We start from the raw sequence: 23,674 nt of genomic DNA, 5'->3' as shown, positions 1-23,674 counted from the left end.
GAGTAGCACGATAATGTACAGACAGTGGGGGAAGGCGTGTTAATGTAACAGCAAAGACGGAAGCATAAGAGGGTTCTTGAGAGGACGGGAAATACATACATTTATAGCAGAGAGGCCTGGGAACGTACTGGAGGGAATAAGTGGGGATGAATGTGAGTGTACAGGGGAGAAGGAAAGCCTGCAAATGTACAGTAGAAAAGAGACTCGTGCCAAGGTATATTAGGAGGGTTGACTGTAAGTATACAGAAGAGGGCATAGCCTGCAAAAGTAGAGGAGAAGCGTGTGAATGTATAGAAGAGGTGGTAAGCACATGAAAGTATAGAGGGTGACGAGCGAGGCTGGTGGATCATTACGATTAGAGTACATTAGTATATATAGGAAATGCAAACATGCATCTGTACAGGAAATCAGTACTTGTACACATGTAAAGGAGGACGGAGGAGGGCACCCTGTGAACGCAGAGGAGGTGAGTTTGTAATATTACAGGAAGGAGGGAAGCCCGTAAACGAACAGGAGAGTAGGGAGGACAGCTGGATACTGATCTCCGTGCCTTATTGGGGTAAAATATGTAAACTCCCGGAGCTCTTGCCTGCTCCTGACCTTGCTTACATTTTAAAAACAGATTCCCTTTCATGGCAGTGCACTGGCAAACTGTTTAAACATCAGATGGGAATCTTAACGCATCACCAGCAGTTTCTGCACGGGCTATTGCAGTTTAATTGGTAAACCCCGAAAGCCGAGAGCTAGAATTAGATCCTCTACAAACCTACATCAATTACAAGCCCCGGGAGTGTGACAGATTAGAGGTGCAGTAAGGCCCTCCCCTCTGCGTGCTTAGAGCATACCACGGCAGGGAGACGAGGGACCGGTGGATGAGGGCCAGCGAGAGCTCATTAGGACTCGGTGCCGTGGCATGGTGACATTAGACTCCGTGTCTGAGAGGCAGCCTTCGGCACAACGCAGGCACTAAGAACAGCTTTTTAACAACAAGCTCTCGGCATTGCGTGGCGGGAGGGGGCGGGGGGAACGTCGAGGGCAGGCAGGATGACTCAGGGGAGGGGGCGGAGCGGGGCAGAGCGGCATGTGGGTGTGAAGAAGCCGGGCCTTTGAAGTGAAGCTAAGCTTCACTTCAAAGGTGTCGGAGGAATGCGGGCGGCTGTGCACGCGCTTTTAAGCTCAATGCACATGCGCATTGAGCTTAAAAGTCACGGGCACTGCAAGGAATCGCCACGATTCCTTGCAAGTTAGATAAAGAGTCGATGAGCCCCTATAGTCTCGCTTGCTCGATGCGCATGCGCATCGACAGGCGAGACCTAAAAAAGTACACGGAAGATCACGGGAAAGTCTTGAATCGGGAGTTTCGCCAGTGCTTTGTTTGGTGATGGCTGATCTTTTTGTACAACAAAATAAAAAGCAGGCTTGGAAATGCAGCTTTTGCGCCCACACCCCGAACACTTTTACTAATACAATGTGTTTTTTTAGTTATTACGTCGTTTTCGGATTACTCTTCTGTTGCGAAACCTACTCCTCGGTAAAAACCCAGAATTTTACTGACTACATTTCTGCGTATTTTCTGTTTAATGATATCATGCCTCTGGAGATCGGCTGTGATTGGACAGATGGTTGTAATCGGCCTAGTCGTATGTTTTCTACCCTAGCATCATCCCTGAGGCGGCGGCTTGTATACGTTTCAGTATTCAAGATGAAGACGCTAAACCGGGCTTGGTTCCGGAGGAAGGGGTCAGCAAGCGGGGCCTGGGAGGACCGAGGAGCAGTGGGCCAGGGATGCGTCTAGAGGCGGGGGAAGGAGGTGTAACATGACTGGGGTGTGCCCTTCACACCGGGTGTGTCATTCCTGGTGTGGGGTTGATGGGAGGCCCCCTGCGTCCTGACTTCCGGTGCCGCATTGCTCAGGCCCACGCGTCGGCTCCGCCCGGCGCTCGCTGTTAATCTCTGCCTCATGTCCGGAGCAGGGCGCGGACCCCTCCAGAGAGCGGGCCGGGGACAGCTTCTTGGCTCGTGTCCTCTTTGGGCCAATTTGAAAATGATCTTGCAGGGGTGACGTGGAGGGCAGAGAAACAGCTGCAGGAGTAAACTAGACTCGGTGCACTAAAAGGGACATTATGATTATTGCTTTTTGGCATTTTTATGTTTTTTTTAAATTTGTTTTTTTACATTTCTCGTTTCTGTCACGCGAATGTTTTGGAAATGTCTACCTCAATGTTTCCCGGGTGATGTAAGAAACCTTTTTTTGCGCTCATCTGGCTAACTTCCTCCCATGCCCTCCCCCACATCATGCGCCTCGTCCTAAACGATGAACAAAATATTTTGTAAATGTTTGTATTAATGGCGGTTCGGCATTTCTATGAAGAGGGGTGAAAACGTGCCAACGATGGGCTTTAAGTGGACCTGGCCGCTCCTGGTATGAGACCTGAAAGTAGTTAAAAACGGACATAGAAATGAGTCTGTTTCGGGGACTTAATTCATGTCCTTAACTACACAGGCAAAAACACCGATCGATTACTGAAAGAGTGTAACAAAGTTAGGGTAATGCAAGTCATCGCTGTTTATATTTCGCATGCCTTATCTAATCTTCTTTTCCCTAAGAGTGTTAGCTACTTCCAGGATGTTTTGCGGTATTTTTTTTCAGAGAACATATTACTCTTATGTAGTGTCCGCTTTGAACTGAGTCGTATATAGGTCATGTTAGGGGCCGCAACTGAGCTGAGGCCGAAGGCAGTACAAGTTTCTCACAGTGTCTTATCAGTGGGTCAACAAGGTGTTCCTAACACATGGGCATCCAATGCTTGGCCTCTCTGTAGAGCGCACAGAGCTGTGATCACATATGCCAGTTGCACTTGCGATTCTGTGTAAATGTGTGAGTAGGGTGGCAATCTAAAGGAATTTTAGTTTGCAATCTAATCCACGCTCTTAATTATACAGGCCACACCCCTTTAAGCACCTGCTTTTTACATCCCAGTTACTGATATTTGCCAAGGTAAAAACAATTGAATTGAGAAGATTGCTTCACTAGATGGAGGACATGGTGCTCATCAGATTCTAAGTACTGTCCAACTAAACTTCTGTACACCCCCACGCCCCATATAGCTAATGCACCAAAGTGGATCTATTCTAAGGTGTCAAAACCGCTCCATAAATAAATGTAATTACAAAAGTCTATTTTTTTTTTTTACCCCTAAAGTAACAATCCGAGAGACTGCCTGTGGGAGATGGCCTGAATAGTCTGGCCAAAAGGTTTAGCCCAGTCCCTCCTTTTGCCTGGGTTAAGTGTACGCCAGTTCAAACTCACCCAGACCAGAGGCAGCCATATAGGGACAAACTGCTCCTGTTTGCTGAGTGTCCGAGTGCCATTGCTGCAGAGTGTCTCCTGCAGAAGTGTGGAAGCCGAGCCAAGTAGGTGATTTGGTCTGGCAAGTCCATTGTTGGAAATAATAAGGGAGCCTCGTGGGACCCTGAAGGTGAAATTGTGAATACAAAGTAAGAGGAGGCAGTGCAGCAGCCAGAAAGCAGGGATGCAGACAATAAATGTTTCCATTTTGAGGCACAGAGTTCGATAGCTGCATTCGAGAGCCCGAATGTCGCACGAGAGCAGGGCAAGGTACTGAGCACTCACTACCTCATGCATGATCGAGGCAACAAGAGAGTACGCCCAACAAATAATAGAGATTGTGAAGTCCAGTTCTAATAGTGCACTAGTTAAAAGGGTCATCCAGCATAAGGAAGGGGGCCGGGGGTAATCTTTATCAGGTCCTGTAGCACTGTTAACCACCAGCAGCATGGCTTCCAGATTTTTTCTGCTTGGCTGTAGAGACCTCCTGTGACATCACTCACTGGGTGGCCTTTAACTCTTCCTTTTAGAGATAGGTGGATTATTGACAAGGGGTAGCAACATGCCATCAGTTACTTTTGCAACAGGGTCTTCAACAGTCGCTTCAACCCCAAGAATCCCCATGTTGCTGGCAGTGTTGCCTGAAGAACACTTTGCTTGCCTTGCACCCTTATACTGAACCAGTGGTGAGCTCAAAGTGCTATCGAGAAACCCTCTGTGTTGACAGTAAGACTGGTTGGCGGCTTCAGCACTTGTTTTTTTTTTTTATAACTCTTTTTATTGAGAGCAGTCATGCAGTAGTACAATAGTATGGTGGAAAAACAACATACAGAAAAACTTAAATGCATCTGACAAGAGATTGTAATGGCCCAGTAAGCATGCAGAATCACACATACGTTGAATTTACTCAAGTCGGAGACCTATCGTAGTGAAGGGTGGGGTGTGTAGGGAGCAACTGGGGATACATATCTTTCCGCGATATTCATTCCATTTCGCTCATACTTTAGACCATTGCTTTGTACACCCCCTGGATACATACTGTTTTTTCTGTAAACATAAACCAGTCCATATCTTTTTTCCATGAGGACAGTGTTGGGGCCTCTCTCGCGCCCCATAGCCTGGCGATGTTGTGTTTCGCCACCATATGTCCCAAGGTCGTCCACAGCCTCTCTTTGCTGTTGAGATCTGTCAGACCCCACATATTAAGTAAGCACCTTTTGCCCTCTAGGTCGAGTTTGGGACCCAGCACTTCCGACATACATCCTAGTACCCTCATCCAATAATGACGGATGATCTGACAGTCCATTAACATGTGTAAGAACGATCCTTACCTTCCACATTCTCTCTTATACCCTGCGTCCTCTCTATAACCCATCCGGGCTAGGGCTGTTCGTTAATAGTACGTTCTATGTAGTAGTTTCAGTTGTACTAGCTTAAGTCCCGAAGAGATTGCCACTTCCCGTGGAGATGCAAGGGCTTCCATCCACTCCTCTTCGTCTATTTCTGACAGGTCTTCTACCCATTTCTCTCTCAGCATTATCAGGGAGTCTGTAGCATGGTTAATCAATTTATGATATGTGAGGGAGATTGACCTAGTGGCCATAGAGCCATCAAGGGCTTGAGCACTTGTTGCTGATATCTGTGGGTCACAAATTCAAACACCAATAAGGCCAACTCTATTTTTCATCCTCCTGAAGTCAAATGAGTAAATTTTAAATTGTGTAATAGTATTGTCGATACAATGCAGTGCAAAACTACTGAATTAAGTGCTGTGTAACAAAAGTTATTATTTATTTTCAATTAAACTAGTTGTACTGCTGTTTCGCCACATGTTTTAATCACCTCTAAACTGCTTTTACTGGACAATGAAACTTGTATAATTTGCGGCTGTTTGCAGCACCAAGGGCAATGTATTTTATTGTAGTTTTTTAAATGGTTTTTCTTTCATTCACAGCAACAATATGAATGGATCTCCGAAAATGAATCATGCCAACGGGACCCATGTCCTGCAAGGTTCAGAGGCGTACCACTCCATGCTTGATGGATCAGGTGAGGAAGACTTTGAGGCCAAAGACTGGTTGGAGTCTGTGGGTTTCTACAAATACCCCTTTTCCTTTTTTAAGTAGAGGAGAAGAGCCTAACAAAGCGATTTCTGAACCCGAGATGTTGACCCCCATCATGTTGTATGAAACAACTATATACGCTTGTTGTCTTCTGTAGGCGGATCTGATGGGAGCTTGGGGAAGGTTAGGTGTCATGCTCACTCGGTTGGTTACAAGTGCCTCTTCCCAAAACCCTCCACCTTAGGGTTTTATTGATTTAATAAAGCACATTGTAAATGTGGATTTCCCCCTTTTGGGGTATGCAGGTCTTGTATGCAGGCGTTTATCCGCCTAACGTATCCCTTTCCTCTTTACTTTTATGGTTACTGGTGAGCGGTTGGTCCGGTTGATGGTTCGTGTTGACGGAAATGTCCATATGGTTTCGGAAAGGACTTTGTGTGTCTTACTCTATTTGGACTGCATCATGTGTTCAGGCGAAACCCATCAAAGTGTTATGCAAGGTGAAAGGGCCTTTTTGTGTAGCTTGACAACCTGTATAAAGTGAGCTGCTTTCTTTGTTGCCTCTGTTTACATCCACACAGGGCAGGCTTTAGCCCTAGTGCCTTCCGGTGCGACAGTCATTTATGGCACCTCCTCAGATACGCTCACTACCAACGGGCAACAGTGCCCCTCATCTGTCCAAACATAAGGTATTGCTGAACACAGTGCCCCACCGGAGGTCAGCGCCCCCCTCTCCACAGGTCAGCGCCCAGTGCGGCCGCACTGCCCAAAAGCCTTCCCTGCAGCCACATATATAAGCACAAAATGGTCTAGTTATGAGCAAGTGGGCATAGGGCATCAGTGGTAGAGTACAGTGATAGGCATTCATAATTCAAGAAAGCCTACCTTTAAGATGTTTACAAAATGTCAGCTCTGTCTTGTTTCTCAGCTTTCAGTTTAAGCAATAAGAGGGAAAAACAATTGATGTTAGCTTCCCTCAACCCCCTCCCCGGAATATCTATTATATTAATTGAGCTTTGGGTCTGACTGTTATCAGGCTGATGGTGACAGCAGCTGTCTCGCGAGCTTTTACGCAATATATTAATTGGGTTTATCTTTAATCTAGACTGGACCAGCCAGTGAGATTGCTTTAGGATTTTTGGGGCTCTGGTGCATCACTGTATAATTTGTATTCCCACCAGAGCTACAAGAGTTATCTTATAAGTCTTGCGTTTGAGAGATGTTACTTTTTTTGGGACTGCACATTACGAGCAGGTGCGGTCTTCTCTCATAGACCCTAGAGTGGCCTTGGCTACCATTGCGCGGCTCCTGCTGCCGGAAAGGGTAAATCCGTTGAAAAGACACTGGGAGTCCGGGGTACAGGATCCACTGCTCAAACGTAATAGGACATTAGAAACAGCTAGGTCATTGACCCGTTTTCAACATTTTCACCTTCAGGAGTTTGTTGTCCAGTCCAAGGTATAAACAGAATGGAATTGTTTTGGGGTTTTACCATAAGGAGTCTTTGATGAGCATGGATAAATGCCAACTAGCGCGTCATTAAAGGCTCAACAGTAGCTAGGACAATGTAAGGATATGGTTGTCTTTTAGTACATCGCAGTCATCTTTTATCTGAGGGTATCCTAGTAACACAGTCTTCAAATAATCCACTTAACTATAGCTTTTAAAGCTTCTGTAACTTGATGATGTATTACTTCACAACATCGCGTCCTGCTTAAAGGACACAACGTTGATAATGTGGTAACTCGGAAGTATTGAAATTAACCACATCGAGCTTGTCCAAGCAGTAACAGCTTCTGTACATCTGTGAATAGTTTGCAGTCCGAATGTTGGTTGGCATATACGGCAGTCGTTCTTTGGGACTGTCATTGTTTACTTTTAACCCCTTCACTGCGGGGGTTATTCCCTGCGCTGTGCTGGGGGGGAGGGGGCGCGCACAGCGCCCACATGCTCATGACGAGCTGAGCTCGCCATGAGGCACGGCGCTCCTGTGCTCATGACGAGCTGAACTCGTCACAGGTGCATTGGCTCCCGTGGAACGTTCAGCACAGCAGGGGAATTCTCCCCATACCTGAGCGTTCCACGGGCCATGACTCAGGACGAGCTCAGCTCGTAATGAGCATGGGAGGGGTTAAGCTGTTAGAAGCTTAATCTACATTTTTATGGCGGGATCCTGGGTGGTGATGTGAGGGATGAAAATTCGTATCCAAGCTGACTTTTTCTGTGGGAAAGATTTTTAATGTTGTGCTCTATCCTCTCTAGGAACACCAGTGGAAAGTCCAACAACACTGTCCCCGTCATCAATAGACTCCCCCAATCACAGCATAGACAATGTACATGACACCACTGGTGACATCACGGTGGAAGAAGTGAAGGATTTTTTGACGTACGTAATAGTTTATTCTACATTTCTGTTACCTATTGATACAGATTTACTGTACTCGATTGTATGCAACAGTAGACCACCTGATTGTGTGAGAAAAAGTACATTTCCAAGTGTGTATCTAAATGTACCCCTAGACCTGTGTCAACGAACCTGTAAATTCCCTTTCAATTAGGCCAATAAATTGTAGCTTACAAGACACCCATGGTGTCTTCCTTCGCTCGTTAATGTTCATGTACATGCACCATAAGGGAAATATAACCTAGATATGATTTCAAAGACCGTGCCTTTCATAGAGCCTTTTTCCTTGTTCCAAGCCTTCACTCCCAAACAAGCTCAAGTTGTAACCCAATTCAGCAGAGTGTAACTATTTCTCTGCCTCCCCAAGTATGGTAAGTAAATGAGAGTATCATTCAGTTGAAAATGTTCAGGGCGATGCTCCCTCAATTTTTTTCCAGTTTGCGTGTGATGGATCAGTTTGTTATTCCTGTCTCACTGCAGTATTACACAGCGGACTCCCAGAAATGGCAAGAATAATACATTGTGCAGTCAGAATGTGCCTCTATCTGAAACACTTGATCAGTCTCAACTGCATATAAAAACCACGGGCGGCTGTACCTACAGAATCCTTAAAACCACCTTCAAAGACAACAAGCTGTAGGAAGATCCTCTGGGCTCAAGGCCCTGCGCTCAGAAATGATTTTTTTGGGCAGTTACATGGGAACTGGACTGGAGCCCAGTGCCGTTAGCAGACTGTACGGTACACCTCCCATGGACTTTTATAATAAGCAACAAAGCCAATACTCCCATACAAATGGCTCCTAAAGTTGCCCTTTGTGAACTTGGGTTTCACTCCACAAATTATTGATTCAGTGCAAATATATTTGGGACGCTGCTTAATATCTGAAATGTGAACAAAAGCATGCCTAAACAAGAGGTAAACATACAAGAGGTACATATCTCCATGCCTCTTTCGCTCAGAATCTTGACTAAAGTTAGGTTGACAGGTAGTTGAGGTTGCTTGTCTCGGATGCTGGAAGAGGTCTCTGCAGGGAGGGTAAGTTATACATTTCGCAGTCATGGCTCTCGTTTGTATTCTATGTGACTTAGTTGATCGAGCCACCTTCTGTCACGAGATGCAAGATGAAGGTCAGAAGAGCAAAGTGTGGGGAGTGAGTGTGGAATCAGTGGTTAGAGTAAACTTCCTGCATAAAGGCAGTGATGGAAATTGTTTCCGTAAACCGATCCAGGTCCCCTTGTTGGAAGATACCACTGAGCTCTGAAGACGTGGGGAACAATGATAGGTGAGCAGCGAGGCATTCTGGGTTCCCTTGTTGGACGGTACCACTTTTCTCGGAGTTGGGAAGCAGTTATAGGAGGGCAGAACCTGTTTTTCATTGACATTAACATGTATCTTCCTATGTATTATTGGCACATGAGTTAATTAAAGTGGTTTTTCTTTTCATGTGGATCCTATAAAAAAATAATAATCACTAGAGACTGCACTCCTGTTGCCTCCATCGTTCACATGAACACTTATATTGTGCGACACAGAGTGCACAGCTGTCACCTTTTACAAAAACCTGCTCAGCCCCTATATTGACATTATATGCACAATGTGACTCTGGTTTCCTTTGGCAATATTAATCTGCAACTTTATTCTCGCTAGTCCCTGCATGTGGATTTCCAAGATTTCTTGCATGCTGGAAAAAATGTGACATTGTATTAGACGATTTGTGCCCTATATCGGATTGTTTCAGTGGCACGCCTTGTTATCACCCATAAAACCATCCATTGCACAGGTTAGATGCTGCAGGTCTGCAGTCGGGTAGCCCCGAATGACCAGGGTAACCCCCTGGTCATTCAGTAACACAGTGAAACTGACCAGAAATTTGAATAATATCCCCCCGGACGTACTGGAATCCAAACTCCATGCCCAACTTCTCGCCATTCCGCCCTCACTTAGCGCAAATGAACTTACTGAACACTACAACAAAGCAGTTACTGAAACCCTAGACCTCCTGGCCCGCTTAAGCTCAAAAACCAAAGAACCGTCCCTTCCAAATCATGGTTTAATACGGAGCTTAACAATGAAAGACGCTCACTGAGACAGACGGAAAGAACATGGAGACTGCACCCTTCCCCCTTGCACCTAGCTCGCCTCAGACTTGCAAGATCCTCTTACAAAAAACACATCCTTAAACAAAAAGCATCCTTTTTCAGAACACAACTTGACCAAGCCAAAAACAGACCCAGAGAACTGTTCAACATTGTTCGCAATCAAACCTCAGCCGCTCCGCCTGTACTTATGGCCTCGACGTCCAGATGCGAAGAAATAGCCCTCTTTTTCTCTGAAAAAATTACAAAAATAGAGCAATCCTTCCTGCCGACTCTGACCCCTACCTCCATACTACACATCCCCCCTACCGCACCTACTTCCTGCCCACTCCCCCCCGCCCCCTCCACGACCCTCCATAATACTGATCTCACTCCCCCCCCTTTCCCTCCACCCTCCAAGATTCTAATCCCCCCAACACTCACCCTAAAAATAACGCCGCTTGGCATAATTTCCAGCCTGTCACTGAAAGAGATGTCTTTGACATCATTGCAAAACTTAAACCCTCCTCCCACACTAAAGACCCCCTCCCTTCTAAACTTGTCCAAAACCTCAAACATATCATCACACCTGCCTGGACCTCGATCATTAACACCTCCCTAGCCACCGGCTGTGTCCCCACCTCCCTTCAACTGGGACAAATCACCCCCATTCTTAAAAACCCTACGGCTGACCCTAATGACCTCAACAACCTCCGTCCTATCTCCAACTTGCCCCTCCTCTCGAAAGCCCTTGAAAAATGTGTCCTTCTTCAGCTTGACAGACACATTGAACTTTTTAACTTACTTGACCCTCTTCAATCTGGCTTCAGGAAAGGCTGCAGCACCGAAACCGCCATGCTTAACATTATAGATGACATTCACCACTCCCTTGACAATGGCGAATCTAGCCTACTGATCCTCCTTGATCTCTCCGCAGCGTTCGATACCGTTAACCACTCTGTTCTTCTCAAAGTCCTTAAAGAACGATTCGGCCTTAATGGCATGACTCATAATTGGTTTGTCTCATACCTGCAGCACCGCGCTCAGCAAATTAAAATCCACAATTGCCTTTCGAACCCCTCCCCCATCTCTCTAGGAGTTCCACAAGGATCCATACTATCTCCCTCTCTCTTTAACCTCTTCATGGAACCTCTCACCCTCATTCTCAAACAAGCAGGGATTAACTATCACCTCTACGCTGACGATACACAACTCTACCATAAGATAAAAACCCATGCTGACATCCTCCACCTCAACAACACCCTCATCAAAATTCAAGCCTGGTTCCACTCGAACCATCTCAAACTTAACCCAAAAAAAACTGAAATTATTCTTTTCTCCCCAAAAAACAACCAGCTCCCCATTCAAAAGTGGATCACAGACCTTAACGCCCTCAACTGCTCCCTGTCCCTAGCCACCTCAGTCAAATCCTTGGGCATCTCCCTTGACAACCGACTAACTCTCAACGTTCACATCAACAACTCTGCCAAAGGAGCCCTCCTTACCCTCCGTAACCTTAAGAAAATTAAGCCCTTCATCCCAATTGATGACTTTAAACTGGCAGTCCAATCGCTTGCTCTATCGCGCATTGATTACGGCAATGCCATCCTCACCGGAATTCCCAAAACCCACCTGGCACCTCTTAAATCTGTGCTCAACCTCGCGGCTAGGCTTATCACGGACTGCAAACGATTTGACCACATCTCTCCTGCCCTTAAATGGCTCCCCATTGAAGGTAGATCCACATATAAAACCGCCTGCATTACGCACAAAATCCTCCACCAAAACACACCGGCATACCTCTCCAATAAACTGACCAAAGCAGGCTGCACGCGATCACTGAGAAGCTCCAACACCCTCCTACTTATCCCCCCCCTTCAGAAAAAGAATTCCACTCAGTCACGCTCCTTTTCAGGCAATGCCCCACTTATTTGGAATGCTCTCCCTAAAGACCTCCGCTGTAACCAGTCCTACCCCAGCTTCAAAAAAGAACTCAAACTTCTTCTCCTTAATAAATACTGGGGTTTCTAATCCCTCCCTTGTAGCCTCGCCCCTCTGCATCACCCCACCTATCTGCTCTGCATATGACTTGTGACCACCCGCCTGGCCAACTCCCTTTCCTTCTATCTGATCACCTTACCTCCCCTCCTCATGACAGTCAGTTCTCTTGCATGTTTTTGTATACCTGTGAGGCTTCCCGCCAAACTGTGACCGCTATTTTGTATGACTCATAGTGTCTAGCAATTGTTTTTTCTTTTTTATCTAGATGTCATGTATCCTATGTCTGTGCTTATACAACACTGTACCTGTATGGAAACACCTTGTAAAGCGCTCTGATACTCCTGGGTCCAGCCAGCGCTATATAAAACCTCTTAAATAAAATAAAATAAATAAGTGAAACTTGAGGGTGGGCACCACTTCTTTTTCTGTTGAATACCGTGGAGTACTGAGCACTGGACTCTTGTAGGAAACCCAATTGATGTTTGTAAACCATGAAACCCTATCCTTTTTCATTTGTGTCCTAAAGGCAGGGAGCTATACAAGCGAGCGGCTCTCAACTGCCACGCTAACCCAGTTGGTTCAAATGGTTTTCACTGATTGGCCAGCCTTGGAAAAAGCCGTTTCAAGCTCGAGATTCTCGTGAAGGGAGCAGACAAATTTTTTAAAAATTATTTTCATCCCTTAATCTTTGTTGATTGACACAGTTGCATTTTTACCTATTGTCTGCCTGACTGAGGCGGTTGAGCGGAGTGGCGTGGGGGATGTGTGCTTGAACAGCTTTCATTGTAGGCTTAGCTGTGGCTGTTTTTTCACTCGCTTATAAATTGGGCTCCCTGTACTCTGGTATTTGTTTTTTGTGACATTTTCATCTATTTAGCGACACTTATGACTTGATCATTTTATCTGTTAATCTAAATTTATAATGGGTTTTGTGGAAAAAACGTAAAACGGAAGCTATTATTATTTCCACATTTATATAACGGATAAATGTACACTCGTGGTTGAATCCCGGTGTGGTTTAAATAATATGAATAGATGCAGAATATAAGTCAATCCACTCCAAAACCAGTGCATTTTCGCATCAACCTCGTGCACATCTACAGCTGTTTAAGCCTCATTGAAAAGCTTTCTCTTTTTAACTCCCTTACCAGTCAGTCAGAGCATCTAATGACCTAGCAGTCATGACTGGCAGGATTTAGAATCACTAAAAAAGGAATTTAAGGAATTTGCATTTATTTTTAAACATGGGTAAAAACGTAAACCGAAAAATAGATGGGTTCCTGTAAAAAGGGAAAACCGGGTGCCTTAATTTATAAACGGTCTGTTTGATCTCCGCTGCAGCCCTCTGTGCCAGGGGGTCTTTGTTGGTTTGCGGACCCCAGCTAGCTGCCTGCATCAGCCCCTGATGCTTCGAGTATCTCCTTCGCCTTCCAGTGGATTATACTTCAGAGCGCAGCTGAAATCGGCTTTGTGCCGCTCCCAGCTGTTGTCTGGGGCTTGGGGAGGCTGTGCTGGCCATGTGCAGGGCCTGCGCTGGAGCCAGCCTGGAAGCCCTTCTTTCTCATTGTGGCAGCAGCAGTCTCTGGGAGTCGAATTAGGTCAGAGTCCCAAATAGCAGTTGTGCATCCCCCTTCCGCTTCGCTGACCAAGCACAGGACGTTCTCTGTGTCCAGGAGGACTTTACTTCTAGAAAATACGACACACAGATTTTTTTTTTTGTCTGTTTATTTCATGCAATTTTAGTTTCACTTTGTTTTGTGGTTCTCGGCCTTTATTGATTGTGGTCAGCTGTTTTTGTATGGATGAATCCTCATGTACTAGGGGAAAGCTTGGATCCTGTGGGGGCCCTTCAACAGCAGATATTTGCTGAGACATGACCGGTAAACTATTTCTAAGAGACCTTGTAGTGCACCACTGTGGACCAGTGCAGTGAATTCAGTGCTGGGAGGGTGTCGTTTTTTGGGCAGAGACCGTAAACCCCAACAAACAGTGGGTCGTACATATTCAATGTGCATGATGGGAGACAAGCAGAAAATATGCAGTTATGGATTAACTCCGCATGTAACATACAAAAGTTGTCACCAACGAAAGTCGAGACTGAGGTGGGAATAGGGCATTTTTTATGAACGGGTATTTTCTTTTTGTTTTAAATTTGGAGCCTTCTAGACAGTTCATGCACTTAATTTGTTGTATTCCAGGCATATAGATTGAGTTAGAGCCCCCCCCCCCCATTGCTTACCACTGGTTGGTTTTCCTGCTACCTACCTCATTTGCCTGCTCCTTATTCTCGTCCCAGCTTGTCAAACTTGTGATCGTCCCTGCCATGGAGAACTGCCTCTTTACACACTCAGTGAATGATAGTTTCTTAAGGCCATCAGAACAGAAGCTGGCCTCACTTAGAAATGGAAACCCCTCCTTCAGTGTTGGACAGATGCCCCACCTTCACTGTGATTTTTGGTTGATCTTGGGTTCAGTCCAATTGAAGGCTATTTGTGGCTCATCCACTCGCATCTGATGACAGTGACCATGTTGACTTGGACTCGCATGTCCTACCTGGAGCAGAATCTGCTTAGCCCGAGCACTTGTAAGGGTTTGGGGCTGTCCCGACAAACTATTAATCTGTGTGAAGATAATCTAGGATAGGGCACACCAGTGGACCCCCAAAGTTACTTTTCCTAGCTAAAGAGACCGGTGATCCCACCCTGATTCAGTTCCATGCTTGCAACTCTTAACTTGTTCTGCCTTCTTGAGCCTTCCCACTGCTAGGCCTTCATCGAGTCACCAGTTTGATGGAAACCCCGCCCGCCACCTGCGTCCACATCTCCCATTTCCGGCGTGTTGTTGACATCTCTGTGCCTTCTCCGTTTGCTCTCTATTTATATTCAGTGTGTGTCTCATACGGTGTTCAGTATAAGGAAGGAAAATTAAACTAAGTTGTTAATGTTGTTCAGTGACCGAGACGCCACTGCATTCAGTACAGACCGGGTGGGCTTGGCCTTTGGGGCCGTCGGACAGTGCCAGAAGGGCTGGGCTGACAAGTCAGTGGATGGGCTGGTTTTTCGGCTGTTTCTGGGGTTGTTTATGGTCTAGGCCTAGTGAGCTGTTATTTACCACAAACACTTTCTGTAGAAAGTCTCCCATATCTTGCAAAACACCTGTACGGCATATCTTTGCAAATTCAAAACTGTCCTCATTTGCAAATGTAATCCCGTTTTTTTTGCTAATGGTGGTCCACTTTTATTTTGAAGCCTAGGCCTATATCTTTTTTTGTCAGGTACAGACTGCCAACCTAAAAATACGAAGGGATTAAGTGTCTCCCAGTGTAATTTTATCTCTCAAGTATGTTCAGTGCACCCTGTTTTCATGTGAGATAATTTACATGGTTCCTTTTGGAGAAATCACACCAGCCTCTACCCATTTTTACGTACTCCTAATTTCGTCAGCTAAGGGGACTGAATCGATGAAGAAATTGGGTCAAGTGGAGGGGCGGGATTCGAACCCATATCATATCTGATTTGCAACTGACAGTTTGGCCGCTGCACCAGGCCTCCTTCCAGATACCTTTGTGCTAGGGGTGATTGACAGCCGTTCTGAGATTACTGTTTTCTGAGAAAATGTATGCATTCGCTCCGACCCTGGTGCTTGAAAATTGCTCTGCACTACAAAAACAGCATGTTTTCACGCTCATTATGTAACTACGTCCTACATTTCACTTGGGTGGGTTTTGTGACGAGTTCGTACTCTAGTAATTGTCAAATATTAGTGAGTAGAACTTCCCAAGCATTGTAGTGCCACCTTGTGGACTTTATAGAACCTGCGCCTTAGCACTTCTAAAAAGTTCGAAAAATTGGGGAAAAACATCTCCCACCCTCCAATGTGTGATCTCTCCCAAATAACTAGATTAATGAACGCGCTGCAGTGATGAGTATATTCTGTTACACAATCCAGTAGTAGTGCGAGAGGGTGTGATCTATTTCACTAAAACTGGATTATAATACAACCGATTACTTCAGTACTTCCATTGATTGGTCTCACAGGGATTAGATAGGAAGGATAAGCCGGTCTCTGCAGCAAGAGCACTTGCCCACAGTTTAGTGACTGGAATGAGAACCTGTGGCCTGCAGGGTGCACATTGTTCAGCTTGTAAACCCACCGCCACAGCAGCAATCCATTCCAACCAGATTAAGCATTGAGCTGTACAGTCGGTACATTATTAATACATTTAACCTGCTATGTACAGAGGCATTTTTTCCAAACAGTGCCCTTCATATCTTTCACTCCTTCTCCGCCACACATTTTAAGTTCTCATTCCTTTTAGTCTGTATTCACTCCTTCACTCCCTCCTATCTCTTTCCCTTGCTTTTGTGTATTTGATTTTCTTCATTATTTTCTTTTTAACCGATTTACCATTTCTCGATTATAAATATCCGTCCTTGCTTTTCCTCTACTTGCATCTCTCCACCTGCGTGTGTTTTCTTCACGTTTTCTTTATTCTGCATATTTTCACATTTATCATTTTCTCTCTTCTTTTTTGTCCTTTACTTTGAAAATGAGTGTACGCTGGTTTGGAAAACATTCCTGAAATTCAGAGGATGGGGATTTGTTTTTTTAAGGAATTTTGTCTATGCTTTTTTATGCATAACAAAGTGAAATATAGGAATCCGTCACCAGTGGACACAATAATTATGTAATCAAGGTGAAGATTACTATTTTTTTACTAATCTCCGCATCCTGTCAAATGGCGCTCTCCTTGTTCAATCTACAGTATCCGGTAAAGATGGTTAGACAACTTTGCTCAGAAAGATAAAGCAGTAGTGGCCAGGGCTTTGGTAGACTCCAAACTAGATGAGTGTAATTCGCTTATGATGGGGGTAGCCAAAGAGAATATGACCAATAAAGCTTGGCAGATTGCCCCCAGTTCCATAGTAAGAGTGGTGACCAGCCTACGGAAAGAGGGGCCCTTCCCTTAACTCTTAAAACAATTACACCAGAAATTATACTTCCAATTATGAGCGAAGGGAAATGTAAGGTCCTATCAATCAGCATAAATGTATTTTTTTAAATTATCAGTTCAACAAAAGAAGTGAAGATTCCGCTGTCCGACCGGAAAGAGATCCAATAAGAAAGGCCTCTTATTAATACCAAAATTAAAGAGTATGGGGCCAGAAGACCACTCCTTTCCAAGTATGCTGTGTGGCTTGATATACCACTGCGTATGAGGTTGGTGGAATCATGTGTCACTAAGGAAAGGATTTTAAAAGCTTCTTTTAATGTCTGTGCCAAGGTCATTAGCTGCCCTGTGATGCCCGTCCAGTTTGCAGTTCTCAAAACATTTACAAGGATTTCAGTAAGTTTTCTAGCACTTTCTATTTTTTTTGTTTTCTTGCTTGCTCTTTTTCTTCACTCCCTCTGTTCCATTCTTGCTTTGTGCTGTTCTGCTGTCATCTTCTCATTTATTTTATCAGCTTCTTTCTGGTCTCTTTTCTTCCATGCATGAGCACTGCTGAAGAGATGAGTGCACATGAGCATGTGATCGCAGAAGTGCTTTAGAGGCCCATTATGAGCAAAGCGCTAAGGACTTTCATATTTTAGGGGCTGTGCGACATGTTCTGGGGATGAGGAACTGCAAAAGCACTTGAGTGGGCCAGTATAATCAAAGCTCAGTTGACGTCTGTGTTATATAGTAGTTGTGGGGATACAGGACTGAATAGTAAAGCACTAGACTGCATAGGAAAACGAAGGGTGCAGTTCATTCTGTTACCACACGTTGTTATTTATTCACGACTTAACAAGCAGTAAGTGGCCCAGAAATGGGTGCGTTTGCTCACCCTTTAGTAACACTGGGGCGGCTCCTCCATGTGGGCGGAGTAGCGTCGCCCCACTGCTTTCTCGCAGTGCATGAAGCAGAAACATAAAATGGTATTTTAAATACCATTTTATGTTTCTGCTTCTCGCACTGCGAGAAAGCGGAAGGCAGGGTATGGTTGGGGGCACGCGGGCGGGCGTTCCTGCTCCAGGCAGGGGAGGAGTTGCTTGCCCACTCTGAGTGCGCTAACTGTTTAGTCGGCCCCAGGGCCGACCAAACCAGTCATACGCACTCTGCATTTTCTCTATGTAGACTGCATGCAGCCTACATGGAGAAAGTGGCCTCCCCATAGATGCCTGTGGGGTCGGCGTCCTAACAAGTCAGAACACTGCCATTGCAGCGTTGTGATTGGTTTAGGGGAGGGGAGGGAGGCTGCCTGCTGTCTGTATGTAGAGAAGAGAGGAGGCACGATGCAACGTGGGACCAGAGGAGATGGTAAGTTTCATTTTTCAAATTAAGGGTCATTTTATTTTCCATAGTTACTTAAAACCATTGCAATACAAAGGTTTTAAAATAAACAGTATGACAAATAGAAACATTTAAATTACCTCTCTATACAAAGGAGGAAACAGGATATCAACTCACAAATTTACCTTCCTAAGAAAAGTCATGAAATCTCATGATTTAGTTAGCAATAAATAATATAGATCCATTAAAAAAAAACGAACTAAAAACAGTTAAAAACAGGTTTTGGTCAAATTCTTTCCCTCAACCTTTAAAAGTTTAACAAGACTACTGTTCTGCTGTAAGTCAGGAAGTACCACAATTATTTAAAAGACAGTTAAGAGCATATCATAATGTTTTTCTTTTCTAGTGCCTTACTGAGCTTCACAAGTGCAAAAAATGTCTTAAGGCAAATAAGAGTCCGCTTTTATCATTTTCTTTTCCACTGCCATCATAAACCTCACAAATCTACAGTTCAACTGGGGATCCTGGGGTGCAAGGCAGGCAAGAACTGCCTGTCTCCGTGAGCAGATCCCTTGTGCATTAAAATAGGATTTTAGCAGGTGCTTACGTTCTTCCAGCAATTTGTCACAAGAGCACAGCAAGTGCGGCATGTCCTCAGGCGCTGAGCTGTATAACCGACAGAGAAAGCCCTCCTGTTCTTTTAACCAGTGTGGGAAGTGGCAGATGCAAGGTAACAAACCCAGCCTGTACTTTAAGAACTTCATTTTTGTTGTTTTTGAATAACCTAGTTCAAGATAGTTCTGCGGTGCCTGGGTGGTATATGAGTTCTGGATCATCCAGCAGTGTGACCTCTTTGTAAATTATGCCTTGTCTTCAATCCATGAGAGGTACTTTATTGTGTTCTTGACTAATCTTTTCAGCGTTCTATGGCTTGTCGGGGTATCCCAAAGCTGTTGTAAACCAAGATTCAACAGGCTCCTTTTGAGGTACTTAGCGGCTGGTGAGGCTGGGTGTAGTTCTAGCTCTTCCCATAGATGGTTGTTCAAGGTTCCTTGTTTGCTTTTTCGTGTTTTGTCCCACGCTGTTTCTGGATGCCAAATTCAAGCCTGATTTGGGCCGGGGAAGTTTGTTTGGGCAGGCTAAATATTATCCTATATGCAGCTATTACAGTTTTGTCCAGAGTCTTAGCATCTCTGCCTCTCAATACTTCACTCCCATATGTTCTTGTCGGCAACAGTTTAGCTTTTATTACTTGGGTCAGAGGAAGAAGAGATGGGCCCGTAAGTTTGCTATTTAGTGCTTTCAGAGCGATTGCTGAGGCGAAGCCCTTGCCCCTGATACTAGTTTTATGTGCAGTAAACGGGTCACTGTTGTCAATTTTGACACCTAGATACTTATATACTGACGTATTCTCGATGCAAGTTTTTTTTCCAGAACCAGCTGTGTGACTTGATACGTTTATTGCTAATTGTCATCGTCTTTGATTTTTTTTGTAGATTTGTCAGATCATTTAAATCCGAATATCCCTGTGTTGCATCTACGAGTTGTTGAAGCCCAAATTTTGTGTGGCTAATTAAGACTATATCGTCCGCGTAATTAAATTAACACCCCCCTTGCGACCCCCAAGCCTGCCCACCCGCGAATCATGCCTGCCACGACTGCGGAAGAGGCCCTCCTAGGTGTAGGGGGTGGGCATAAAATCAGGCTGCACCATTTCCTACAAGATTCTGCTGCAAGTTTAGCCCATGTGCCCTTATGCTACCGGAGCTAGCCCATGACTGCCTGTGGATTGCTTGCTGAGTGCGGACTTCAGACACCTGTCGGCAGTGTGCTTTACTAATAGCTTTTGCACACTCTCCTTTATGACCAGTAGTCAAATATAGAATCCTTCCATTTAACTCCGAGACTGAAAGACCTTGGCAGAGAAAACACGAGCTACTCATTTTTCAGTGCACTGTGCTATTTCTTTACTCTGAATTCTCTTTTTGTTGTAGAAAAACACATAGACAGGCTTCCACTACTTAGTTGATTACATTATATACTCCTGGAAGCCGGAAAGCAGTGTTCCTGGGGTGGGCCGCAGGCTACTAAAATTACTTTGCTAGTTACTATGGGTTTAGCAGGACATCTGCTTCACACAGCCCTCTACAAACCTGCCCTGACATTTTTAGGGAAATGACAATAAAGCAGCTACAATTGGATAAATGCTGCTGCTGGCAAGGAAGGAGACCTACTTACTTTGAAATTAGTTTATTATGCCATTGCTTTCATTTGAGTAGGATATTTTTAGAAGTTTTTTCCTTTTGGTGCCTCTGCACACTGCCTTTTTGTGTGCCTTATTGCAGGCACACAAGCACTTAAACCAGGAGGGAAACCTCATTTAGTACACGCCATAAAAAGGTCCTTTGTCAATAGGAATTTCTAGTAGAAAGACTTGAATAAGGTATGCCTTGCGGCGGTTGTTCCTTAGCTATGTGTAGTCTCTGACCACCTCAGGTTAGAGTTAAGCTCGAGTTGTCATATTTGTTTGTCCTCACTCCATTTTGCTGAGGTTGCCCTGTGCACTTATAAAGGGGTACCAGTGTGATCCTAGGGTCACACTGGGGCTTTAAGTTTTTCTAGTTTTACACCTTTTCCTCTTGACTGCCTTTGAGATCATATGGTCAAGAGCAATTGTGAATGAATAACTTGTATTTGAAGGTAGCAGGATTAATAAGGAAACATAGCCTAGTCGTAATACCTCTGTTTATTTTTTAACATAGTTGATTGTGTGGCATGTGTCAGTGGGTGACATTTGAGAGTGCATTACGAGCAACAAAATGTAGAAGGAAGCTCATAATAGGGGGGGATGAGACTAAGCAGCTTGAGGCTCTGGAACCTGGGAATATAGGTTTGAATCCCAGCCTTGACGAACATCATGTGATTCTGGGCAAATCACTAAATTCTAAGCGTTCGTTCAATCCTTTCGGCTGTATTGAAGACAGGCGGTGTATCCAAAATAGTTCACGCCTTAATAAATGTTGGGCATTGTCTCTGCTTTAACGAACGCTTAGAATTTAGTTGCTATTTGTAAATCAGAGAATTTAATGTCATTTCCAATGTTTGTTGTACTCTTGTCAATGTTGGTACACTTATGCATTTACCGTCTCTTAGCTACATAAGGTTTTATGATCAGGTTCTTACACGTGTTTACTGTACCCCGAGAGATGTACGTTTTTTACAGCACCTCATCTTTTATAACACCCCTTTCTTGACACATCTCCCGCTTTTACTTTATCTCATTTATTCTTCTATATTTTCTCTGACCGTGTCTTTATTCTACCGCGTTCACGTTTCAATAAAGATTTCCTTTTTTTTTTTTAAGTCGATACACCAGCGGCTTCATCCGAGCATTTGACCCTCCGTGATCATTTCCGGGGTCCGAGTCACATGACCAAATTTGTTCAATTAAATAACAGGAAGCGTATTAACAGAGACGCTACCTTCCTGACGTTTACACACCACGCCCAGCCCGATTAACAGAACTGAGAATTTCCCGATGTATCACTCTGGTAAGCCTTCTTGCTTAGAGCCTTAAAACGTTTCACTTGGTCGTTTTCCATCAGTACCAGTGAACTATCCACTAACAGAAAACGTTTTTCACAGGTAACCGAACTTCGTGAAAAACTTCTATATACGAGGGTTGTACATCGAACGCAGGTTAGAAATCCAATATCCTTTTCACTACGTGCACGCGTAACATCTCACGAGTTCTGAAACGCTCACACAACGCGTTTTCTCACGGTCATTTTTTAATTCTTTAATTCTTCAATTCACCTTATATTCTATTCACTATCGTAACTGCGTACGATCACTGTTGTTCTTCAAGCCTCTATCCACAGACTTGCATGACCCTGTTCTCTCACGGTTACTTCTGCCCAAAAAAAAAATCTCGCCTTTCTTTAAACATTTTCTTTACTCATTCCAAAGTGCCACGTATGAATTCAAAGTTGAATGTTAACATTGTGTGTACAAAAAAAGTTTCTAAAATGTGCTACACTTGGTCGCATTCAGAATCAAGTCCCCTGAAGAAGGGCAGTCGCCCGAAATGCATTGGGCAGACATTTAACGAAAAGAAAGATGTTATGAAAATAATAACATGAAACAATTTGAATAAAAAGAAAAACAGAATTGCAAAAAAACACTGTCGACTTATTTGAAGAAAACAGCAAAGTACTTTTAATGAGTGCATTGAGGAGACGTTATTCCCAAGGGAGTCTACGCAACTGAATCTTTACATCCCCAGTACAGGGGGGTTCACCTCAAGCGCACCACCAACCTAAGAACCTCAAAATTTAAATCAGAGTGCGATTTCCAATACACGCTTATCGGCCACTTATCTAGAGTGGGGTCGACATGTTTCGTGCCTAATTGTTCCTAGGGAACCGGTTGGCACTTCATCAGGACCTATGTGAAAGATTGGTGCACAAATGGAGAGACCGGCTCCAAGACTATTGGGAGGTTGCCTGTTATGGGGCTCCTAGTAGTCCTGTACTGTGCGTAGTTGACACCCATTGAAACCACACATTTTAAACCCACGGCAAGGAACTGTCTTCTCAGATTTTATAGCTTCCACCCGAGACAACTAAGGAAGAATTTACCCTTTGGGCAATTCTTGCACCTGAGACGTAACTGTTCTGAAAAAAGATTTCCATGTCCAGGCCAAGGAACTAAGCGAAAAGCTCTTACTCAGAAACACCCCAAACATATTGTGCAAAAAGCTAAGAAGTGAGCTTCAAATAATAATCGTGAAGCACTTCTAGAACCCAAAATCATTGAGGAAAACACCAAAAAACGACCGATCTGCATCACGACTTACAATGTGACCTCCGACCAAGTGGCAAAAAAAGGGAAAAGACACTGGAGAACACTTAACAGTGGAGAATTGAATTTCGAAACATCAATGTTCAGCCATCAAAAAGGAAAAAATTTGAGAGATTTCGTGGTCCACACAAGGCCAAGAGAACCACAAGGCTCTGTGGGCGCAGCTCGCCTCCTTCACCCCCTGCCTGCAGGTAATTATCCCTGCACAAACTGCAGCGTCTGCCACCTGACTACTGCAACGAAACAAGTCCACTGCAATAATGGCTTGAAATGGGACCGAAGATCTTTTTCAAATTGTAACACAACTGGAGTGGTCTATATGATCACCTGTACGGGTAACTTACATTACATAGTTATGACCACTAGGAAGGTCAGCACACGCATTACTAAACACAGGAGTAACATTAGATGCAAGCGCACAAACACCAGAATGACGACACATTTCCTTGAAAAACTACACACAACTAATGATATGAGGTGGGTGGTTTTAGAAATTGTGCAGAACCAACCACATATGGACAAGAAACTCCTTGAAAAGGAACAACAATGGGTCTTTAAATTACGCTCCGATATCCAAGGGCTCAACGACGACATACCATGGGGGCAATTCACATCATAAAATTGTTAATATTCTGTATGGATGT

The 23,674-nt window shown here is 44.4% G+C and overlaps 1 protein-coding gene across 3 annotated transcripts in view; it reads left to right on the top strand.

Annotated features, from left to right (window-relative positions):
• The window catches only part of LLGL1 (LLGL scribble cell polarity complex component 1), a 380,653-nt gene that overhangs the window by 350,778 nt on the left and 6,201 nt on the right, over positions 1–23,674 (top strand). For all 3 annotated transcript variants that reach the window (XM_078665185.1, XM_078665184.1, XM_078665186.1), the window contains 2 exons: positions 5,304–5,398; positions 7,675–7,798. In XM_078665185.1, coding sequence (XP_078521311.1) covers positions 5,304–5,398; positions 7,675–7,798 — 219 coding nt within the window. The remainder of the gene's footprint in view (positions 1–5,303; positions 5,399–7,674; positions 7,799–23,674) is intronic.

Source organism: Lissotriton helveticus, chromosome 10, assembly GCF_964261635.1.
Source record: "Lissotriton helveticus chromosome 10, aLisHel1.1, whole genome shotgun sequence".
Lineage (NCBI taxonomy): Eukaryota > Metazoa > Chordata > Amphibia > Caudata > Salamandridae > Lissotriton > Lissotriton helveticus.
This window is presented reverse-complemented; position numbering and strand designations above follow the sequence as displayed.